Source organism: Anguilla rostrata, chromosome 2 (assembly GCF_018555375.3).
Source record: "Anguilla rostrata isolate EN2019 chromosome 2, ASM1855537v3, whole genome shotgun sequence".
In the NCBI taxonomy this organism is placed as follows: domain Eukaryota; kingdom Metazoa; phylum Chordata; class Actinopteri; order Anguilliformes; family Anguillidae; genus Anguilla; species Anguilla rostrata.
The window spans coordinates 22073125-22097956 of record NC_057934.1 but is presented as its reverse complement, the minus strand read 5'-3'; the positions used below and the strand labels follow the sequence as shown (position 1 = coordinate 22097956).

The 24832-nt window shown below is 42.9% G+C and overlaps 1 protein-coding gene across 2 annotated transcripts in view; it reads left to right on the top strand.

The window, feature by feature from the left end:
- Positions 1-24832, top strand: part of nrap (nebulin-related anchoring protein) — a 31984-nt gene that overhangs the window by 5153 nt on the left and 1999 nt on the right. For both annotated transcript variants that reach the window (XM_064321230.1, XM_064321231.1), the window contains 32 exons: positions 397-504; positions 1814-1903; positions 2376-2480; positions 3905-4021; positions 4747-4851; positions 5525-5632; positions 5734-5847; positions 6356-6454; positions 7407-7511; positions 8553-8660; positions 9021-9128; positions 9429-9626; positions 10062-10166; positions 10782-10880; positions 11194-11298; positions 12249-12356; positions 13378-13689; positions 14109-14213; positions 16054-16152; positions 17198-17302; positions 17777-17884; positions 18222-18335; positions 19255-19452; positions 20418-20522; positions 20966-21064; positions 21276-21380; positions 22175-22282; positions 22676-22987; positions 23165-23269; positions 23487-23585; positions 23706-23810; positions 24358-24465. In XM_064321230.1, coding sequence (XP_064177300.1) covers positions 397-504; positions 1814-1903; positions 2376-2480; positions 3905-4021; positions 4747-4851; positions 5525-5632; positions 5734-5847; positions 6356-6454; positions 7407-7511; positions 8553-8660; positions 9021-9128; positions 9429-9626; positions 10062-10166; positions 10782-10880; positions 11194-11298; positions 12249-12356; positions 13378-13689; positions 14109-14213; positions 16054-16152; positions 17198-17302; positions 17777-17884; positions 18222-18335; positions 19255-19452; positions 20418-20522; positions 20966-21064; positions 21276-21380; positions 22175-22282; positions 22676-22987; positions 23165-23269; positions 23487-23585; positions 23706-23810; positions 24358-24465 — 3969 coding nt within the window. The remainder of the gene's footprint in view (positions 1-396; positions 505-1813; positions 1904-2375; positions 2481-3904; positions 4022-4746; positions 4852-5524; positions 5633-5733; positions 5848-6355; positions 6455-7406; positions 7512-8552; positions 8661-9020; positions 9129-9428; positions 9627-10061; positions 10167-10781; positions 10881-11193; positions 11299-12248; positions 12357-13377; positions 13690-14108; positions 14214-16053; positions 16153-17197; positions 17303-17776; positions 17885-18221; positions 18336-19254; positions 19453-20417; positions 20523-20965; positions 21065-21275; positions 21381-22174; positions 22283-22675; positions 22988-23164; positions 23270-23486; positions 23586-23705; positions 23811-24357; positions 24466-24832) is intronic.

Below are 24832 nucleotides of genomic sequence, written 5' to 3'. Positions count from 1 at the left end.
AATATGTATTAACCTCAGTGATATTTCTATGTTAATTTGGTTGTGATATTTGTTAGTATGCCGTGCACCAGTAGGTACCGAGTGCATGTATACTGTGCTACAGTAGGCATTGATATGTAACTACGCTGTGCTGCAGTAGCTATTGATGTGTAATTATGCTGTGCTACAGTAGTTATTTATGTATAATTATGATGTGTGCCAGTAGGTACTGAGTGCATACACACTGTGCTACAGTAGGTATTGATGTGTAATTACACTCCTGCAGTAGGTATTGATGTGTAATTACACTGTGCTACAGTAGGTATTGATGTGTAATTACACTGAGCTGCAGCAGGTGTTGATGTGTAATTACACTGCTGCACTTAGCACTCATGTGCATGTATATCATGTTTTCAGTATATTTATACTGAGGAGTATGAGCAGCAGAAAGGGAAAGGCAGTTTTCCAGCTCATGTCACTCCTGGGTACCAGGTGGCCAAGAAAGCTTCAGCAATGGCCAGTGATGTAAGTACTCCCTCCATCTCCCCACGCATCACACACTGATATCTTTACAAATTCCACTTCATGTACCACACACTCACTACTTAAGAACCTGGGAGAAAGGAAATATGCAGCATGCAGCACACACTCACACAGGTTTGAATACTAAGTATTAACACAAGTATTTCTTGGTGAATTTTACAATGAATAACAGGAATACGTTTAGTTGCCCCTCTTTGTACTTTGTAATTAAATATACTGTATACACAAAATGTGGTCTGATGAAGACACTGTATAACAAAAGAACAACCTTTGATTTATACTTTGTACTTTTTTCAATAAAATCACAGCATTCCTTATGGACTTTGAACGACTATACTCCCAAGTCTTTTTTTATTATACGCTATAATAAAATACATTATAATTCATTTTGGTCTTCCCATAAAATCTTGTCTTGTATTATTATTTCCCACAATCTTAACTTTATAGTCAACTCATGTTTCATGTAATTTACCAGGTTTATGCAAATAAAGAAAAGCAGTGGTCCCGACCCCAACCCTTGGTGTATCTTGCTTACTTTCAGTGCTTAATATGTAAAACAAGAGGTGCCCGTGCTCAGCTCCTGTTCACCCTGCCCAGCTTTTCTTTCCTCTGTTTTTGCCTAACTTCCTAATGGTTCTAGATAGTTCCATAAGAAAACCATGCGTCTCTGCTGTCCCTCTGCCTCCTTTTGTTCCTTGCACTATCAGCACCTCGGTGCCCTTTGGCAAGCCACGTGCGGACATACGGGTTTTGGTTTAAATGTTCCAATGGTGGAGCCACAAGCTTTAAAAACAGGGATGATATAATCTCTGTCTGTTAATCTAAGCACAGATTAAATGTTTCACAGCTGCAAAGGCTGAAATCATTACAAAGACTTTCAAATTCAGTCTCTCCAAAGAGAGTTGGTAAATTCTCAGCCCAGTATTGTGTGTGAAGAGCTTTGAGTTCATCGATAAGGTTCTCATTCCCAGCTGTGTATTTCAACCTGCCTCCAGCAGAGAGTATGCATTCACGCAGATCACTCACTGAACTTTAGAATTGCCTTTTGTCTATTTGTTTGGCATGCACTGCACTTAATGTTGTTCAATACCGGTTTAATCATGTTGGGTATGAAAAAATATGTTTTGTTGTTACCATACCATTTTTTTAGCCTGGGGCTCATATTTCGGTTACATTGAGCCCCGGGCTAGGGCTGGCACTTTTAACCTCTGCTTAGGTTGAATGACTTAAGCACATATCCAGCTCTATAAATTGATAATTATGTTTAACATGTGCTCTACCCTGTTTCCAGGTGAAGTACCATGAGAAGTACGAAAAGGAGATGAAAGGAAAGGGATGTTCAGATGTTAGACTGGAGGAAAATGTAGAGGACTTCAGCCAGGTGGGTGAGACTGGCGGGCCGTTCTACTCCTGAATATGTTGCATTGTTTCAACCTCCCAGCAACGCCTTGCAATGTAGAGAGAACAGTTAACTTTAACTACTTGTAGAACCAGGGTGGCTCAGATGAAATTGTATTACCGTTTGTGTCTGACATACAATCATAAATAAAAATATGAAATTCAGATTATTATTTTAATTATTACCTGTTTTTACCAGAATGTAACTCATAAAAACCATGCTGTTATCATGTTTGCCAAATTGTGACATGTGACATTCTGCAATCATGTGAAATGCTGAAGGCAAATTTCCTGTTGGGACGATAAAAATTTCCTCTAGTGTACTGTACTCTAGCTCTACCTTGATAGAATGATGGCAAGAGCTGACCATCTGGTTACTGTAGTGAATCTGTGGTATGTTATTGAAGGTCAGTGGGCCTGAGCTCTGTCCTTTTGGGGTTCTCCTCTTCCTGCAGATGTACACTGAGGAGCATGAGCAGCAGAGGGGCAAAGGGAGTTTCCCAGCCATGATCACGCCTGCCTACCAGCTGGCCAAGAAGGCCCATGACCTGGCCAGCAATGTGAGTGCTGTCTCTGTGTTCCGCCATATGACACCACTGCCTACTGACCAGATCTCAGCCAGGATACTCCTGTAACAATGACAACAACTAGTCTGGGTGCCCATAGCCGTCTGGTGTTACTGTAACCCGGCCCCTTGCGGTGACCCAGCCAATCAGAGAGAATATTTGAGCATCTACCTGATGGCAGCTTAATATGGTCAATGCCACACCCGTCCATAAAATTATCCCAACGAAGAGAATGTAGATAAATTAGAGAGAGGGAGTGGGAAATTGTAGCAAACAAATAGAATCAGGCAGATTAACCAACATCTAAACCTAACCCTATAATTGTCTGCTCAACTAAGTGACCACTGTTTGTCCTAGGATATCTTGTTCTTGAAACCTACTTTTACTCTTAACTTACAACTCAGCTGGATAGATGAGGGTCATAGTTCAAAAGCTTTGTAGATAAAACATAATTTGTTGTGAAGCAAAGATATATTTCTTTGGGTTTTGCAATGGTGTTCCAGGTAAAGGGTTAAAATGTTTGTACAGTCATAAGGTCATTGTCAAGGAAATAATTAACTTTGAATCCAGAAGGACCTCTGTGATAAGAACTCACAATACATCCGTATGGGGCTATCTCAGGGACAGAGCAGCAATCTCTCTGAATATATGCTCTGTGTTTTACATCAAAACTATATACACATCACATTCTAAATTGATCCAGCCATAGTACATATTTTTCTAGTTTCTGCAAAAATCAGCTCTTAAGGAAAGCATCGTTATCTTATGGCTGGGCAAAAGGACTTCATCTAAATGCTAATGAACAGACACACGCACACATGTGATTGCTTAAAAATGATCCCTTTAGTGTACAGTCAAATGCAAAACATCACTGATCCAGAATGGATATTTGACTTACTGTATCTCTGTATACGGATGCTGCAATTTTATTTATATCATCTAATAGGGGTCAGGTGCAAATTCTGCTTTTTATTCAACTCCGTTATCACAGACCTGTTGGACCATACATTTCAATAGAAAGCCTGTGTGTCCGACAAACTAGCCAAAAAAACAAGCACCCCCCCTCCCCCCCCCATCCCTGCCCTGGCCTGGCCTGGCCTGGCCGTGGCCCTAGGGTTACGCCGCTGACTACAAGTGTTGCTGTGACATTGATCGGGCATTGAGGGCCATTTTATGACATTGACCCAGGAATGCAATGCTGTCACTCGCTTGGCTCCGGGGCAGACAGAATTAGCGGCGGCGTCTCTGTGCGTGTGCACACCGCATTCTCTCATGCGGGAGGAATGTAGCCTGATGGACGAGCAGGACCTGTGGCAGAATGTGTGACCCCGGCTCTCCTTTTACTATTTGTCTCCGTCATACTTTCCCCCTGAACCAAGCTTTATGTTTACCAAGGACTGCATCTAATCTTTTCACAGCTGAAGTATAAGAAAGACCTGTCAAAGATGAAGGGGTCAGCGCACTACCACACCATCACCTCTGAAGACAACTTGGCACTCAAGAGCGCGCGTATGATTAACAAGCTGGTCAGCGAGGTGAGGGCCGCCCCCCTGTGCTTTCGAGAAATGATTGACATTTATCTGCGGGTGCATTTGATGTAGTCAGCTCGGTGGTATCTGGAGGCCTCTAGGCTTACTTCACCGGCATGATTCAGTTATGACTGCAGCTCCATTGTCATCGCTTGCAGTCATGGAGGCCAGACAGTGTCTCTCCTCTGAGCGAGTTGTCTGTCGTGTGAATGGTACACCTGTTTATTTCTGGCTAGTGATCTTTTGCAATCAGTCAGACGGTGAATGATGGAGAGCGGGAGATATAGACCTTGTTCCAGTCCAGATCTTTAGTACTTTACATTCCTGACACGTCAGAGATTCCCACCATTTTGAATCCAGACCGCTCACAGGCCACTGACAGACCATTATTTACCTATGGTTCAGAAATGTGTGTTTGGAAATGGGTTCTGAACCTCCACGGCCTGTTTTTCTGACCAGGGAGCGGTGTGTGGTGTGGCCTGCATTCCAAGTCTGCATGCCTCGTTCATGGCCCGTTTTGGCACCGCATTTTCTCTAGTTGTGCTGATATTGTTCACATGGAGCAAAGGCCGCTGGGGGTGCAGGATTAATGTGTGCTGTAGACAGAGGAGTTTATCTGAACACCCAAAGATGGTGTTGAAAAAGCCATTACAGACACGCCTTTCAGATGCCAGATTCAGCATGAGTTACTGATGGAGAAACCAGTGTTGTGGTGTGCATTCTTTACCCAGGTGGAGTATAGGAAGGATCTGGAGAACACCAAAGGCCACAGCATTAACTTCTGCGAGACTCCACAGTTTAAGACATCTTCTAAAGCGTCCCAGTTTGCCAGTGATGTAAGTAGCAGCTCAAAGACACTGGAATTTCTTTATTCAATCAACACTGCACAGATGAACTTAAGTTTACAATACGGTACCTGCCTGACATTGTGGGGGGGCATATACTGTAGATGCTCAGTAATGTTCAGTGTTAATTCAACTCTACCAGAGGATATTTTAGTCCATTAGGTACCATATGTATTCTGTAAGAGTTGATTTAACACTGAACATTTTACTGTGTGATTAAAAAATTTGGTGGATCTGCTCAACTGTGATCCATAACAACAACCCCCTTCACCTGGGGTCAGGTAGTGTGTCAGTGTGTCAGGAATCCTGTCTGTGCAAAACCCTCACAATATAAAATTTAAAAAAATGTACCTCACAGTGTGCTGATACAATTTATATGGCTGCCGTGGATGATGAATTAGTGGAGAGAATTCATTCATTATACATTATTTAAATAATCCAAACATGCATCTGTTAAAATATTACATTGGGAGTTTCAGTATTTCCTTGGCGTTAATACATTGGAAAAGGGATTGGATTCCATCGACTGTGAAGTCTGAGAAAGTCAACCAGACACTACAGTTTGATTTGAGTCAACACATGAATCCACCACTGAATACGATACAATATTTTCAAGTGGGTAGTGAGTATGTGAACGAATCGGTGTGTTTGTCTCTTCTTGCAGAACAAATACAAGGAGAAGTACACTAACCACATGAAGGGGCACTACGAGGGCTCTGGCTTGGACAAGAAAACCATGCACGCCATGAAAGCCAGAAAACTGGCCAGCAACGTAAGGGCAATGCACATCACTTGCAATAGGCATCACTTGCATCTCCTCTCCTACCCAACAGTCCAGTAAGGAATGAATGACCATTGAACTGTATCTTTCAGATTGCCTACAAGTCTGAGTATGAGCAGGAGAAGAATGTTCAAGGCGAATATAACTACCCAGCAACCATCACCCCGGGCTACAAAGCACAGAGGAAACTGGATCCGCTCAAAGACGTATGTCCCAAAACACATACTCTCGCAATTAGGGTGCAACAGCAGGGCGAGGCACCAGGGTGGAGCATTGTGTCTTGCATCCAACCAGCAGGATATGTTACATTTCAGCATTTAGCAGACACGCTTATAGACTATATGATGTGAAACGTATGCACATTGCCTTTTGTACATATAGTCCATTTGTATGGCTGGATATTTTTCTGAAGCAATTCAGGATAACTACCTTGTTCACGGCAGCATCCCAGCTGGGGAACAAATCCACAATATATGAGTTACGAGCACAGTTCCCTAACCATTATTGCACATAGCATTATGCTACTAGGCTCAGAGTCTTTGTGGGACACAGCAACAACACTATTACCTCCAATAAGACACTTAGTAAGAGCTGGTGAAGATGGCTTTCACTTCAGTAAACATCTCACTTTTGACCTCAGAAAACCAAGATGATAGATGGATTTGCAATTATTTCCTGTGTCTTAACCAGCTCTGATTGTTTTCTCTAAACCAGGTCAACTACAGACAGCACATTGACAAGCTGAAGTTCAGCTCTGTAACTGACACCCCTGACATCATTCAGGCCAGAATCAACGCTCAACAACTCAGTCATGTAAGTAACTCTGCCATGGACAAAATGTCAAATGGCTCAGCTAATTCAGTAACAGTTCCACTGAACAGAGCCAGCAATAACAAATGTACCTGGATATAGATCCCACGTTCACTATGTACCATACAATACTAATCACATCATTTTAAGAACATTGGTTCAGTTGCTTCCCACCTTCGTAACTTGATATAGGAACTGTTTGACCTGTTTGGTGGAGGGTTTTGTTTACCTCTGTGCAGGAATGACATAATTGTATCGTGATGGCTATAATAAGCGTCCCGGCTTCCACAGAATGCCGGGGGCCGGCGTCAGTGTGCAGTGATCTGTCCAGTCAGACACACTCCTCTATTTCTGGAATTTACCGCCACAGATTGCCCCCCCCCCCCCCAGACTGTACCCCGAGCGCCGGGGCGAAGTGAGGAGAGCATAGCCACTTGTTTACTAATGCAGGCGGGTTTCGCAACAATGTCTGCAGAACTGAGTCAGAACTAAAACAGAACTCGCATTTGCTGTTTTAATAGCCGTTTAAATGAAATGATCTCATTTTACAGTTTGGATGAATTCCTTGTTTCATTCATTCTGATCAAATGCATTATGGGTGCAGAATGCGGTAACAAGAAATACATCAGTGATAAAGCATCAACCTGGGAACCTGTAGTGCTAAGATATAAGCATGCAGCCAAAGATGTAACGTACAAAAGCTTTGTGCTTTTTTCCATGTATTTCAAGTAAGCCACTGCTGCATTTTCTAAAATTTTACATCTAAAATATAATTATTCCGAATCCTCTTGGCTTTTTCTGTTTTGATCAGTCAGCTGTTGAAGAGATTTTGTTTTGTTTTGAGAAGAAGGGCACAGGGGCATGTTTTAATGGCAGATTCACTGCTTTACTACTCTGAGGTAGTGCCCTACAAAACTGATGCAACGTTCCGTAATGTCTGTCCCACATCCCCCAGCTGAACTATCGGGCAAACTACGAGAAGACAAAGTCGCAGTACACCCTGTCCCAGGATCTCCCTCAGATCAAGAATGCCAAGGCTAATGCTGAGCTCTACAGCGATGTAAGCATCCAGCTCTCTCCTTACAGGAATTGCTCCGAACAGGAGCTCCACCCTCACCTCCACACAGGAGCCCCACCCTAACCTCCACACGGGAGCGCCATCCTCACCTCCCTACGGGAGCTCCACCCTCACCTCCACACAGGGGCCCCACCCTAACCTCCACACAGGAGCGTCACCCTCACCTCCCTACGGGAGCTCCACCCTTACCTCCACACAGGGGCTCCACCCTCACCTCCACACAGGAGCTCCACCCTAACCTCCACACTGGAGCCCCACCCTAACCTCCACACGGGAGCGCCATCCTCACCTCCCTACGGGAGGTCCACCCTCACCTCCACACAGGAGCTCCACCCTAACCTCCACACTGGAGCCCCATCCTCACCTCCACACAGGGGCCCCACCCTAACCTCCACACGGGAGCGCCATCCTCACCTCCCTACGGGAGCTCCACCCTTACCTCCACACAGGAGCTCCACGCTTACCTTCCTACAGCAGCTCCAACCACACCTTCCCACCAGAACTCTACTGTCACCTCCCTAAGGGACCTCCACCCTTACCGCCATACAGGAGCTCCACCTTTACCTCCACATCCGAGTTTATCTGCTCATAACAAATATTTAATGCAAGACTCTATCCAGGCTGTGAAATAAATGTGTCATAAGGCCCATAATAGTTTACATAGTTTAGTTTAGTTTACAGGCATTTAGCAGACGCTCTTATCCAGAGTGACTTACATTGTATCCAATTATGCAGCTGGATCCATACTGGAGCAATGCACCTTGCTCAAGGGTACAACGGCAGTGTCCTACCGGGGAATCGAACCTGTTACCTTTAGGTTACAAGACCAACTCCTTAGCCATTATAGTACACTGCCGCCTTTGTTTAAACTTGCCTGTTTAGATCAATCCTGCACAGATGAGCTTTGCAAAACACATCTCAGGGCCAGTGTGAACGGAGAGTGGCATTTCCCTTTATAGAGAAATGCTGAATCTTAAAAAAATCTCTATCATTCTCTTCATATGTCCTATCTTCTCTGAACAGATAAAATACAAGGAGGACTGGGAGAAGACCAAATCCAAGTCTTGTGATATTGGTGCTGATACCCTGACCGTCAAAGCGGCCAAAGCATCCAGAGACCTGGCCAGTGATGTAAGTGCTGTGCTCAGAAATTTCCCTAGTGGTCAAAATGTAATATTCCACTTTTTACATCAGTGCAAAATGTACTGTCGAATGGCAGTCATTTCAAGTACTAACTCAGACAAATGAGTGAGACAAATGTAGGAATGAATGAATAAATCAATGAATACATATAATAATACATCTGGGAAATCCAGTCCATTACAGTAGAGATGAAGCTGGCTGTGTGATGATGACATTCACATTCATCACCCCCAAAATCAGTCAGTTTATGGTTTGTGGAAGTTTACTACTAACTCTGTGTGATGAACCAGTCCCCTGGTTCTGATGAGTCAGGCACATATTGAGTGTAATTTCTACTGTCGAACACAGATTAAGTACAAAGAATTATTCATGAAGAACAAAGACAAGGTCGTGGGGTTCAACGTGAGTGATTCCAAGACCCTGCACTCTCTCCAGGTGGCCAAACTGAGCAGCGAGGTGAGGGGTGGGTTGGGGGGGTGGGGGGTGCCAACCGAGTGAAGGTGCCAAAACAAGCCCTCAACTCCCATCCCTTCACTGGGATTGCACAAATGAGACAGATTAACACAAAATTGATGTTGTTTGCCATTTCCACGTAATCGGTTCATCTCATTTCCTATTCTATCAAAAACGGCAATTTAATCAATCAAAGGAAAATTAAAATGTATTTTCCTCAACTCTGTGTGTGCTTGTGTGTTCTTTAAGAGTGATTCTCCCAGTTATCTCATACAGTGGTGTCCTCTCCGCCTCTCTCCATAGATTGAGTACAAAAAAGGCTCCAAAGAGAAGCAGGCTAATTTCCACCTACCCTTGGACATGGTCAATCTGAGCCATGCTAAGAAGGCACAGGCTCTGGCCAGCGACCTAGACTACAGGAAGAAGCTTCATGACTACACTATCCTGCCGGATGACATCAAGGTCCAACAAGCCAAGAAAGCCTATAACCTGCAGAGCGAGGTGAGAAGGAAAAAGCACAGTGAATGCCGTGTTCAGAATCTGGCTTTTCACACAGTAAATACTTTGCTTAAACCCAGACTTTGCACAAAGTGAATATTGTGTTCAAACCCTGCCTATGCACACAGTGAGTGTTGTGTTCAAACCCTGACTGCGCACATGGTAACTGCTGTGTTCAGTACCTAGCTGCACATGGTAAACACTGTCTTCAGAACCTAGCTGCACATGGTAAACATTGTGTTCAGACCCTAGCTGCACATGGTCACATGGTAGTCACTGTGTTCAGACCCTAGCTACACATGGTCACGTGGTAAACAGAGTGTGGACACACCAAAGTGTTCCACCTCCTGCATATGAGAGAACTGACTCCCCCACTTCTCCTGCTCCCTCTTTCCCACTCTTTTTTGTCGCTCTCCCTCGATTCCTGTCGGAGGATAGAATCAGTACAGATCTGATCTTACCTGGATGAAAGGTGTGGGGTGGGAGGCTGACGGCTGTCTGGATGTGACCCAGGCCAAGAAGGCTGGAGATTTACTGAGCGAGGTGAGACCTGGATCTACGAGTGATGCAAATTACAATGATATTCAATGGCTACATTTGAGGCCAAAAGTTTACATACACCTAGGCTAAAGATATTCAAACTCAGTAACATGAAATGTGTGGAGTTGTGAAAAATTGAGTTTCGAATGTCTTTAGCCTAGGTGTATGTAAACTTTTGGCCTCAACTGCACATAATATGATCACATAATAATGATAATAATGACAGGAAGTAGTCATTTCTGTAATCCAGTTATAGCGCATGGACATGTTCAAATGGAAACTGTGTAAACTGTCTAACTCATCAATGATAGTAAAGTGGAGTGTCACTCAGTTATGACAGTAGCATATAGTGTGTCTCCCAGTGAGTGTGTGTGTGTCTCAGCGATGACAAAAGTGTGTTATTGTTCTTTGCGATGGTATAATGTGCAATGTGTCTCTCAAAAATGATGACATAGCGCATGGATTGTCAGTAGTGACAGCATAGTGTGATGTGTCTCTAAGTGACTTGTGTGGTGTATCTCTCAGTGATGACAGATGTGTGTACTGTTCTCAGCGATGGTAGTAATACCTGTTGTTTTTCTCAGCGATGCCACTAGTGTTTGGTGTGTGTCCTTGCAGAAAAAATACAGGCAGAAGGCGGACAGTGTGAAGTTTACGCAGGTGGCAGATACGCTGTCTATCAAACACGCAAAGAAGAGTCAGGAGCTTCAGAGTGGGGTGAGTGAACACAATTGTAGGTGAAGTACAGTCCCTGCAATTCATACAGTCTGTGTACAACGCTGTCCAATGGTTAAACACTGTTGCAAGGTTAAACACTGACCCAAGGTTAAACGCTGCAAGTTTAAAAAAAAAAACTTTAACTGCTTGTCATTATTTCTGTCTCAGTGCCCCTCAATTTATAGGTTTATCGAAAAATCCACACAGCCTGCATGTCACAATGCTTGGAACTTCAGCTTTATCAGGTAGACTGAAAACATGCCATTTAGCCAAGCTGAAAGCTTTGATCTAACTGGAGTTGCTGTCCCTGCAGGTGGCGTACAAGTCGGGCACTGAGGAGACAAAACACCAGTACACCATGAGCAAAGATGAACCTCTCTTCAAACAGGCGAAGGCCAACGCCGAGCTGCTCAGTGCAGTACGTACCGAACATTCTCTTGATGCTCTCCTAATCTTGCGCTCAGTGTTGTTAATATTCCCACAACTGTCCCCGAACCTCCTCACAGCTTTAGGAACGTTCTCATAGTGCTGTCACAACCTTCATGCAATGTTACAAACATTCCCACAGAGCTTTCCAAACATACTGATGGTAGTATAGATTAAAAGTTTTATGAACATTCCCACAATGCTACCATGCTGCTGAGCAGGGTCATGGCTGAACATTCCCACAGAGCTCTCCTAACTTACATTATTACCATGCTAATGAGCAATATGATCGCTAAAGATTTGCACAACACTCTTCAAACTTGCTCACAACATTACCAGACTGCTGTGCAGTCATAGGAATGTCTGAAGTCTTGCCTACTCAGGATAGCCATTTAAAGTCACGACAGGACTCTTATAAAACCCCTCGGTAAAGTGGAGTAACGCTGAAGCAAACTCACTTTGCTGTTGGACCGTACTGGCAAAATCTATTCTGTTTTCTTTTTCTTCTCTTTCATCACAAACATATCACTGTATGGAAGAATAATACCCAGGAATGACTGACAGTTTACATACAGTCAGCTTTGATGGAAAGTTAATCCTGTCATAGCTGCTTCTTTTAAGCCCCACTATACTAAGCAGTAAAGCTATCCTCACATGGCATCACACTGGGATATAGGTTCCCACTCCAGTGCCCTCACATTGCCTCACTGTCTGATGAATTTATTCAGCTTACATTCTACTTTGTTGCCATGGGCACACAGAACATTATTAGATCTGAGTCAGGGTACACAATGAAATACCTTGAAGCACTGGTCCAGGATTCAGACTAGTGAATCAATTGAGCTAATGAATTGTTTTCCTGAAGCCATACCATATGGTGATATGAAGCCCTGTGTGACTGATTTCTCTTTTGTTCACAATCCTTTCTTTCTGCTTTTCCAGAAATTGTACCGAAGCAGCTGGGAGAAGCAGAGGGAGAAGGGCTTTGAACTGCGCCTGGATGCTCTGTCCATCTTCACCGCCAAAGCCAAGAGGGATCTTGCAAGCGATGTGAGTGTCTTACTTCCTGTACAAATCAGAGTCCGAGGGGAAAAAATACAGACAGCAGTTTGTGTTGAATGGTGTGCAACAGCTGCCAATGCTATCCACGCCAAATTACAATACAATACAATACAATACAATACTTTATTGTCCCCTCAGGGGAAATTTGTTTTCACATTTTTTGCCTTGCAGCCTCACATAAATACATAGATACATGAATACATAGATACATACAGTACAGTATATACATATAACACACAATTAGTGACTGGTTCTTTAAGGTATTAATGCAAATCAAGTCCCAACCATGCCCAAACAATTAGTGAGCGCAGTTCAGAAGTACAAAAATATGTCACGTTTTTGTCGTGAAACATAATGTTTTGGCCATCAAATCAGCCTTCGAAAGATATTTTATGAGCAAAGATCATGATGTTTCTTCTTCTCTGCTGCATTAGCTTGCATGTGGCTGCTCTTCATCTCAGTCCTCTAAGCACAAAAACAATCTTTGTGTCAAATTATCTCGGAATGCACAAATAAAGTAAAAGGCTGGTTTTGATCACACCTGTTTTCGAAGTTGACCAAGCACTGATTCAGTAACATTAAGTGGAAACTTCCCTGTCATTTTACAATGGATTCATTTTAATTTGGTGCAGCAATAAGGACTTAAAGATGGAACCACCGAGCATACAAAATTGTTTGAATGAGCTGCAAATAGACCTCTCTTTCTCAGAACAATTTACTATTTAAATTTGTAGAATTGGGCCATTCCGAATGAACGATTTTTAAGTTACATTGGAGTTTTTTAAATGTTTGTCTCCGTACAATGAAATTGCCTACTTAAAATATAGTAGAAAATATACTTCAGAGGGCGTGTTCAATTTTTGTTGTCAAGCAATTCTGGCATTGAATGACTCAGCATGTATTTATGAATAATTTCCGCCTCTGTTAAGCCAAAGGGGGATACTTTTGTACATAAGACCCGCATTACCCACAGTTCTATACCCATGCCTGTGCATCCCTTCACCCCCAGATCAAGTACAGAGAGAGCTATGAGAAGACCAAGGGGAAGATGATCGGGGTGAAAACGGTCACCGATGACTCCCAGATGGCCCACTCTGCCCACGCCACTCACCTGCAGAGCGACAGGGAGTACAGGAAGGGGTATGAGGATGCCAAGACCCGTTATAGCGCCTCGCTGGATATGCTGAACCTCACCCACGCCAGGAAGGCCCAGGACCTGGCCACGGACACCACCTACAAGACCTTCCTCCACGACTACACCTGCCTGCCCAGCGACATGAAGGTGGAGTGGGCCAAGAAGGCCTACAGCCTGCAGAGCGAGGTTAGTCCGGAAGAGCCCTTCAGTTGAACTAAACGCCGCTCTGTCCCACTGCTCTGTGGGTGACTAGAATGAGAGCCTTTTACGCGTTCTTTTTCACTTTTGATTATTGACACTAAATAATTAAAAAGTGACCAGAATTTGAAGGAGAAAAATTCTTTGCCATTGAGCTGTTGAAATCAATGTCTATTTACCTTGTGAAAATAACATCATGAGCAAAAAATATGATTATATGAATAATTAAGCATGCAGTATTGTATGAGTGATTTGGGTATGATTTACACAAACATGTGTAATGATTGTGAGAACTTATCATAAAGAATTATTACTTTTTCCTGGTTAGCAGGTTGTATGTTTTGTTTGATATCAAGCCAAATTAGGTAATGTGATGGTAACCTTTTTTGCTGCTTCTGTGTAATCAGAAAAAATACAGGTCTGATCTCAACTGGATGAAGGGTGTGGGCTGGATGACGGCTGGATCCATGGATGTAAAGCAGGCCAAGAAGGCCGGAGATCTCATCAGCGAGGTAAACTGGGGTCACAGTGGGGTCACAGTTTGGTCACACCACGGTCACTGTGTGGCCACACTGTGGTCACACCGCATTCGCATAGTAGTCACGATGTGGTCACACTGCGACATCGTATAGGCGCAAGGCGGTGATGGTTTGGTAAGGTCATGTTTTCTCTGATAGTAAATATAATAGAAATTTTGAATTATAAAAATAAATAAAAAAGAAAAATAAATATGTAAAAATATGTCTCACATAAATACAGATAAAACCACAGCTACTTATTCATAGACTGCACTATGCACTCACACACTCAGTTCTAATGGCAATAAAAGAAGAGCTGAAAGATTCCTCTCACATGTACTGATCTTTGACCTCTGACTAACTTTGCAGACCTAGTTAAACCCCAGTTATAGAGGTCAATTCTTTTCAGGAGATACTGTATCATTTCTGACTGTTTAATGGGTACCTTATCAGCCATAAGTAACTGTGAGGTACTTAGGATTCTGGTCCAGATTTGGGGTTACTTGATGATCTGGAGCTGGAGTTTACGCCATGGGTATTTGGATCATATGCACAATGGCATAATTCATCATATATTTGTTTTGCTTAGGAGCAGCTGCAGTATGACATTCATGATCCCGAAGGCTGTACTGTAGTTACAGAAACTGTGCATTTTCAGCGTTGGCCACACTGTCTCTCCCAAATTTGATAGAAAGCAGAAGCGTGGACATTTTTAAAGTCTGATCAGCGATTGCTGTACATATGAAAAATTGTCTTTCTATAAAATGGCCTCCCTACATCTCTAAGTCTGTGCAGTCATTATTAGAAGATCATGTACTCTCAGTTTAAATAGACCTCTGTAAATATCCTGTGACATGGACTGGGGTAAGGTTTCTGCCCCAAATATACATGCTGTGCAGTATTTCAAGGCCTTCAAGAATGCCCCTGCACCTCCCCAACAGCAACCGTGCTGTCAGAACATCACATAAATCACCCTCTTTGGGGAAATACCAAATATGAGAAATATTACTTTCAGTTTTAGGTTTCCCTGAACTTCCTTTAGTCAACATATGTATGTACTGTGTTATTTGGACAGTACTCTGATCTGCTCAGCAACAGCTGAATCTTTCTCCATGGCCTGATGCTGTAAACACAACTGTATACTCAAAAACAGCTGTTTCCTCTTAAATTTGTGTCCTAGAACCTGGATGTGTCCCACATCTACCACTTAGTACCTGGACACTCTGAGCTAAGGGAAATCTCATAGCATAACACAGCTCTGAAAAAGCATTGTTAGGCTCTGCTAGCACATTCATTTGTTGTACTGTAGACATGTTCCTTTAAATAGGGTTTTGGTCCTGGAGAGCCAAAGGATGTTCTGGTTTCATTGTTAATCAGAACTTATTTCATCCATTAGAACAGCTGACTGCCAGTTTACACATTTTACATGGTGTCTTGGCTCTAAATTGGCTGCTTGTTATAAAGTGAAATTAAAAACCACCCTGTGGTTCCCTAGAACCAGTGTTGGAGACACCAGCTCTTAAGGATAACTGTTAGGCATCATGTGTACTCTGAAATAATTACTGTTGTGTGTTTTGTATATGATAATTAATTCACATTGATGCTTATTCACTGGCATACAGACTTGTCTGTACCTATTTGTATTGGTAATATAAGGTGGAAGATTTTCTTTTCAAGATATAAACTATATATACCATGTATATAAATTTAGCATGTTCATGTATATGATTTAGGCACATCTTTACAAACATGCAGGATACATAGAGTATGTACTGTATGTCTCCTAATTGTCTAAGATACACTCAGGCAGTTTATTTTTTAAATGTCTTTTCAGAAAAAGTATCGGCAGCAGGCGTGTGATCTGAAGTTCACCAGCGTAGAGAACACTCCAGAGATGGTCCAAGCCAAGCTCAGCAACAAGCAGGCCACAGACGTAAGAAACAGGCATCATGCTTCTATTTATAGTCATTATCCATTCTCGACTGGATACAGCAACAGTTCAGTGTTTCTGAAATAGATTGTCTTAAATCTGGGCTTTAAATCCGGTTATGATGGAAATGGCCACCAATCCTTGAATAGAAGTGCCGCATTAATCCTTCCATTATGTTTCCACCAGCATGAAACATAAAACATAAACGACAATCAAACTGTACAGTAATGGTATACTATTAATAAAGACAGCAAAGAGCTATAAATTGCATATGAAGCACACACTACACAATTCAATTTAAATGTGATGGTAATGGCTGCTAGCCAATTATCCTCCAGCTGTCTTTGCATCAGCACTGCCTATTGTTGCTGGCCTGTTATAACTGTGTTCTGTGCATAAGCAATAGGGTGTTGTCGACATGATTTTGTTTTGTTGTATGTAATATGAGGGCTGTCATCATGACTGTGTTCTGTATGTGTGTAATGTGAATGTTGTAGTGGTGATTGTGTCCTGTATATGTGTAAAGTGAAAGCTGTCACGGTGACCGTGTTCTATATGTGTGTAATGTGAGTGATCATGTGGTTATTGTATGCTCTATCTGTGTAAATGTGAGCATTGGCTGTGGCAGTTGGGTAAAGTGGGTGTGGCTGTGATGATCCACATCTATGGCTGTTTCAGAAACTGTTGTAATGTTCGAAGAAATGCACGCACACCTGTCCAATAGCTAAGGTGCAGTGTCAAAGGAGTGTTAAAAATTGAACAAAGTGAGACACGCATACTTGGTATAGTGCTCCAAAAAATAATAGCTTTGATGCCACACAGTTAACGTTTCGGCTATCAAGCCTTCATCAGAACAGGAAGTGTACGTCGTTTATTAGCCCATTTAAAAAGACTAGCCCAGAAGACCATAGGTGCATGTGGTCTGACATATAACCTGCACATAGGTCTTGGTGGTGCCTCTCAAGTTAGTGCCAGAATGTAATCACAGAAAATAAGAACATGAGAATAGTAAGACATAATGTGACCTCCACCAAACTAATTATTTCAGAGGCTTTACCGGGAGCAGGGCGAGAACCTGAAGCACAGCTACACCTTGACGGGAGACCTGCCAGAACATGTCCAGGCCAGACTCAATGCCATGAACATCAGCGAGGTCAGACATTCCCGTCTTCTCCCATCTTTTCTATTCTTTTCCCCTCTCCTCTCCTCCTCTCCCACCTCCTCTCTTTCCTGGCTCTATCCTCCTCTATACTTCCTTCGCTCCTCGATTTCTTCTGCATTTCTCCCCTTCTCTACTCCCTTCTCTCTGGAATATTGCATTGTGGGATACCTGCCACTGCAGATCATATCATATAACTAATCTGTGTGTGCAAACATGGGTAAAACAGGAATTTCTTCTTCCTCGAGCAGCCAGTAAATTTTCCCCTGCGGTTTTGTAGGCGCATGAAGGATTCTGGGAAACCCTGCCCCTTACAGTCAACAAATGTAGCTATGATAGGCAATTAATGATCTGCTTCAGTAGGCTACATTCTTTTTAAATATGGCCACAAGGATCTTACCTGCCCATAATTGTGTAATCTTGCCCATGATGATGTAATACATTTTAGATCTTTCCCCCCCCCCGCAGTCGCACTACAAGCAGTCTTGGACTAAACTCCGAGACTCTGGGTATAAACTACGGCTGGATGCCATCCCCTTCCAGGCAGCCAAGGCCTCTGGAGACATCCTCAGTGATGTGAGTCTGTGTGTCCCTCAGTTTCTCACAGCTACTGCTCCTAAATCTGTGCAAAACCATATCATTATGACGGGGAGGATAAAATATGACTGGCTAATGTTAGGTACAATGTTCGTCATCCCTGCCCAAACCCGACTCCCCTGTCTATCTTAACATTAGGAGACATTGGACAATTTCCCTCTTTGTCATGAATGCCTGTCTCTTTCCCATGACCCATATGGCAATGACCACTTTAATTCCCTCTGACAGGTAAACCCCCCACCAATGTATGTGAGTAGAGAAAAAAGGCCATTAATCTTCACTCTCTCCCCTGGGTTCTGTGCTTTTTCCTCTTCAGCACAAGTACAAAGAGGACTTTGAGAAGATGAAGGGCCGCATGATCGGGCTGAAGGGACTGGAGGACGATATAAACATGGCGCACTCCGTCCACGCCAGCCAGCTCCAGAGTGATGTAAGTACTTCTGGCATGGCCGTGAGTGCGAACCCAGGCTCCCCTGAATGGTTACATAAATCCACAAACACGATTGCATCTTATTTACAGTTATGCTCGACAGTGAAAAATTATTTCATTTGAAATTGTGAAATGGTGGGTTGTCCGGCAACTTTCCAAGGACATTGTAATTTTTTCAAGTCATTCACATTGGGTTCACATTGAATCAGGTCCTAGAGAGAGAGAGAGAGAGAGAGAGAAAGAGAGAGAGAGACTACACAGGGCAATATCACCCTCTGGTGTCAGGAGAACAGTATGACTGCTTCCATTACCTGAAGAGTTGACACCACTGAACTATATACCCTCTATGGTTGACATGTTTTTTCTGCCCTATGTGGAAAGCATTAGAAATACTTCAACAGACAAAATTCCATCTCATTAGAGGAACATCTAAAAATATTAGGTTCCTGGTAGCTCAGCCTCAGTTACTCTCATTAGATGAGGTACATTTTGTTTATGCAGCCTGCAATTCCTGTGTTTCAAATGGCACAGTCAGGATCAGCTAAAGTTCAGCCTCTCAGTTTTATTTTTCGCACAGCGTTATAAATTTAGCTCAGCTGCAGTTTGGATATTAAGGACAAAAATGACTGAATTTGAGCATAACAGCCTAGTCTTTTTTGAAACTCCTTACTGACCCTTGTACAAGCTCTCCCATTACAGTTCATTACATTACAGGCATTTAACAGATGCTCTTATCCAGACAACTTTACATAGCATTTACATTGCATCCATTTATACAGCTGGATATATACTGAAGCAATGCGGGTTAAGTACCTTGCTCAAGGGTACAACAGCAGTGTCCTACCTGGAAATCAAACCTGCGACCTTTAGACCAGCTTACTCATTGTACTCCCTGCTGCACATGTGGTGTTGAACGCAGATTCAGTACAAGAAGGACTCGGTGAAGGTGCACTCTCAGTTCCACCTGCCCATGGACATGCTGGAGGTGGCCCACGCCAAGAAGGCCCAGTCACTCATCAGCGACCAGGAGTACAAGGGTGTCCTGCACAGCTACACCACCCTGCCCGACGACCTCAAGGTCCAGGCTGCCAAGAGGGCCTACGCCCTGCAGAGCGAGGTGCAGCCCGCCGCCCTTTCATTTGCTCATTCACACGTTCATTCTCTCATCTACTAATTCCGTCACTCACAGAAACCTATTTTATAATTCATGCATTCATTCACTCGCCACAGAAATTCTCATTTATTTTATTATCCTTTTATTTTTATTTCAGAGCTTCACCATCATTGTCCCTTTCCTTAATTACCGAATGCATTTATTCACTCATTTACTGCACTGTTCTTTTAATTCAAAATAGGAAATGTGCAATATGTAACATGAATGCTGGTGCCGACATATCCAAAAGAGTGTGTGTGGATATAACCACAGTAATAACAGGAGAGAGGGGGTCGTGGGCCTTTTCCAGGTCATCAAGTATTTTTAACTTTGCTCTTGAAATAAAATGTGATACTTTACGGCAGAGGGGGAAGAGGAGGATTACTTTCAGGTAGTTAAAATAATAAAATTTGCCATTTTATCATTCTTTACATACATATGAGACATTATCTTCCTGTGTTGTAAGAAAAGCAACATTGCCGTACTATACCACAGTTGTGTTCCCTCATGTGATTTTGAATACTGTAGTTCCATGGAGGTATTCATATAAAAATGTCTAGAGCTGTTTGCACCATAAATAGATCCTCAAGAGATCTTCTGTATGCAGAAGTCAGGGCCTGAATCTTAATAATAAGCTTTGTGACTTAAATAATCTACAACCACATCCATCCACAGTCAGAATCCTTTCAATTTAATCATGTCTAACATGGTAGAGTGGTTACAGTGTATGTATGGCATCAGTGTGGTGTGAGCAGAGAGTGTGTATGGAGTGTGTAAAGTGTGTAAAGCGTGACTATTGCCCAGTGTGTATGCAGTGTGTACACAAGACATGAGTATGAGAGTATGAGTACTCAGAAATGTGTATGGAAGGAGTATTGAACAAAGCGTGTATGGTATGAGTAATTAGTGTTTTTTTTTTTGCACCACAGAAACTCTACAGGTCCGATCTGAACTTCCTGAGGGGCGTGGCCTGGATCAGCACTGGGGCGGTGCAGATTGAGGGGTCCAAGCGAGCCACTGAGCTCCTCAGTGAGGTGAGCTCACTGATTGGTCATCTGCATCTGCTCCTGGCCTGTTTATGACATCATATGACACCAGCATGCAGATCCCTGCTCAAAAGTATTTGTGAGCATGTGTTGTGTAGACTTAAGAGCATCAGTAAAACTGTGTTGGTTAGACTGACAGAGCACTAGTGAAAGTGCATTGTTCCGTTGGTTAGAGCAGTGGTTAAATCCATGTAGACTGATAGACAACATAGACATCATTGTAGGTCACTCTGAAAAACACCCATGTTGTTATTTTTGGTAGCTTTCATAATACTGAAAGTGTTGGTAGGTGTTGTTGGTCAGCAGTTTAGATTTTCTGTACATATTGTTGAGGCCTGAGGTGACAAACTGTGCTGCTATGCATCTGACTATCGCTCTGACTATCTCTCTTTCCCACAATCCTTCTCTCCCTGCCTGTTTTTGTACAACAGAAAAAATACCGCCAGCAGCCGTACTCCTTCAAGCACACAGCCGTGGCTGACTCTCCGGACATTGTCCATGCTAAATTCAGCAACAAAATCTCTAACGAGGTGAGATTGTCAGCGTCAGTTGATGAGTCTCAGCTTCACTATGGCTCCGTTTTGCTTGCAAACTCCAGTTTGAATTACAATCCTCAGCTGCGCAAATGAGGCCTCAATTTTTGACCGAAGGGCCTCAGTTTGGCTAACAAGCCTCAAAGCCCCTGTGATTGGCTGTGTGGTGCCCTGCATGCCCGTCTCTGAACTAGTGCTGTTCTTACAGCGCCTGTACAAAGAAGCAGGGGTGAACTCCAAGCATAACTACACAAATACCGCCCAGCGTCCAGAGCTGACACAAGCCAAGATCAATGCTGCCAACTTCAGCGAGGTAACATCAGCTGCATTCACTTTTATCATCAGAGCGCACTTATATCTCTCATCATTACAGTCAGCTTATCTGTCACAGTCACTTTATCATTAGTGTGCTAACACAAGCTGTTTCTTATTTTGACTGATTGATTGATTTAACATTGATGAAAAAAATTATCAGAACTGTTTTTTGTTCTGTGAATGTTTATGTCTATTGTAGAAAAGCTACATGCATCACATTAATTCCTCTTAAGCATCTGTTAAGCGGAATCCTAAGGAACTCAACTTATATGACTTGACAAATATATTGTTTATAGAAATAAAATATTCAATTTATTTTGGAATATTTTATTTCTATAAAATTATAAGAATGTTTCCAAGAACATTTCAACATCCATCTTTTTTTTATTATCGTATTTGTTCATGGCTGTATCCTTATGCAAATCACTTGAACAGGATTGTGCACAAAATTGTGCATTTGTAAATTGTGCATAAAATTTCACAAACAGCCAGAATTCATCATCTCATACACCTGGGATATGCACAAAAACAAAGGTCTGCACCTGTGTCATAAATCTCATATTGTTTTTATGTAGGAAGATATTTAAGAACAAACGTAAGAATAATTTAAGAAATGTTTTGTGAATGAGGCCCATTGTGCACACCAGAACTGCCTTCTGCATTATATGACACTGTAAATTTTTGCCAAAAAAAAAGACATGAAGAGGATGAAGACATCCCAACGCAACTGGATTGTACCGTGCATTGCCGGTTGTATGAGTGAAATGGTGGAATATGATGTGATTTTTGCAGATTAAGTACAGGGAGTCCTGGCACAGTCTGCGGGCACAGGGATACAAACTCACCATGCAGGACATCCCCTTCCAGGCTGCGAAAACCTCCGGAGGAATTGCTAGTGACGTAAGCTCCACCCCCTGCCAGGGTCATACTGGCTGAGCCAATCAGCAGTCATTTTCTCATGGACCGGCTGCCTCTGAATATTGCTCAGTCTGTCATTTCTTTTTTAAGGCTTATTGTGCTTTATCAAGTGATTTTTTCTGCTTCAATGTTCCTAAAATTATATTCAGACCTTTTTTAAACTATGCACTTTTTGGAAAGAACTTTAAGAAAAATACATATGTATAATAATAATAATAATAATAATAATAATAATAATAATAATAATAATAATTCTTATGGTTATATGTATAACATTTGTTCATTATTGTTCATTATTCATTGCTGATTGTGATTATGCTAATGATGATTATTTTCCTAAAGCTTGAACTGACTGTTGACCCCCACTCCCCACAGTACCAGTACAAGAACAACTTTGTGAAAGAGAGAGGGAAGCACATCGGGGCACGCAGTATCCTTGACGACCCGCAGCTGCTGCACTGCAAGCAGATGGGGAAGCTTCAGAGCGACCAGGAGTACCGCAAGGACTCGCTCTCCACCAGCGGCCAGTATCACCTGCATATGGACGGCCTCCAGCTGCTGCAGGCCAAGAGGGCCCAGGCGCTGGCCAGCGACCAGGACTACAAGACCATGGCGCACTCCTACACCGTCCTGCCGGACGACATGAAGGTCCAGTGGGCCCGCAAGGCCTACAACCTGCAGAGTGAGGTGGGTGGAACACGCAGGGACTGTTAATCATTTATTCATGTGCTTGTGATTGGATGTAATAAAGAGGGAGGGAAGAGGGGCTTTTGCACTAGTTTGTTACGTGGGATTTGCAGTGTGGTTGGGGTGCACTCTTGGGGTCTCCGCTCCCCACTCAAGTCCCACCTCCCTCCCTCACAGAAACTGTACAAGTCAGATCTGAACTTCATGAGGGGCGTGGCCTGGATGACGATGGGAACTCCCCAGCTGGAATCTGCCATGAAGGCAGGAGAGCTCATCAGCGACGTGAGTCTCTCTTTCTCTTTCACTCCCCCTCTCTCTCTCTCCCTGTCTCTCTCCGCCCCTCTCTCTCTCACTCTCTCTCTCTCCCCTAAAAACCTGGCATCCCAGGTTTCATCCTGTAAATACCATGCTCAGGTTAATTAATTTGTATTTATGTGTTTGAAGGCCATTATGAGAATTTGAGCCTATTTCCTTTTTCCAATTTTTCCTTTTTTTGCAGAAGAAATATCGGCAGCATCCAGACAGTATGAAGTTTACCTCTGTAGCAGACTCTCCAGACATGGTCCACGCCAAGAACAGCTACTTGCAGTGCAATGAGGTACACCGGTGTCAAACACTAACTTGGTTCTTTTCCGGTTCTGACCCAGTACTGCTCTATTTGTGATTTTGTTCTGACGTGGTGACGGCCCGGGTCTGACCTGGCCCTTCTGCATTCCAGAGGCTGTATAAGTCCGGAGACGCGGACGCCATGCACAGATGCACCCTGCCAGCAGACCACCCGGATTTCGTCAGGGCCCGAACAAACGCTCGGCACATCAGCGATGTGAGACTCATTACCTCTTTATAACACAGGGACACTGCTTTATTTGACTGTTGTGAGTTCAATATTGGATTAGAATGTTCTTAACAGAACATTCTAATGTTGATGTAAATGAAAGCTAGTTCTAGAACCCTGACTTAGTATTTTTCTTATATTCCAAAAAACCCACTCTTCAAAGGATTAAACAACCAGCGCTATCAAAAAAACTCAGAAAGGAGAGTATAGCGCAGTGTAGTTAAGGACATAGACTTGTAAGCAGAAGGTCACTTGATTGATTCCCACAAAGGAATCTCACCTGGTGCCAGGTGTTAAACTCAAATGTCTTTAATGTACGCTGTAGAGGTTGACCTGAACACAGGCATCTCCTAGGCATATAAATACTAATAGCACAATCAAGATTAAAATGCATGCGGTGTGAGTAGTCTGTCCTGTGTTGTAGAGTATTGCACCAGACATAACCTTACTTAAAAAAAAAAAAGCCTTAGGGAGGTTAATTCATAATTTCAATAGATAAGAAACCTTGGATTGTTGTCCACCTCTTCTTATACAGAAAGTGTACAAGACGTCCGGCGACAAGGTGAGGTCTGCAGGGTACGACCTGCGATTGGATGCCATCCCCTTCCAGACAGCCAAAGCCTCCAGAGAGATCGCCAGTGACGTGAGTTCAGCTTACAGCCACGTGCCTGTCATTTAAGCTTACTGCACACTCTTTTGTAATTAACAAGTTAACAAAATGTTCATTGTGCACTTGTTCATAATTAGCGTGTACACAATGTGCTAATTGCACACATATTTGTAATGAACCTGTACATAGTGTGTTTATTGCACTCTTATTTGTAATTGATTGTATTTGGTATTTGTAGTATCTCTTGTTATTGTATGTATTTATTTTGTGCCATGATTTCTAGGTTGGCAGAACTCCATACAATAGTAATTTATTAATGTTACTTGTAAACTCTCTGGTCTGGGAGTGTTTTAAGCCTGGTTTGTGTCACTGCTGCTTATGTAACTTTGGGCTTACGTTC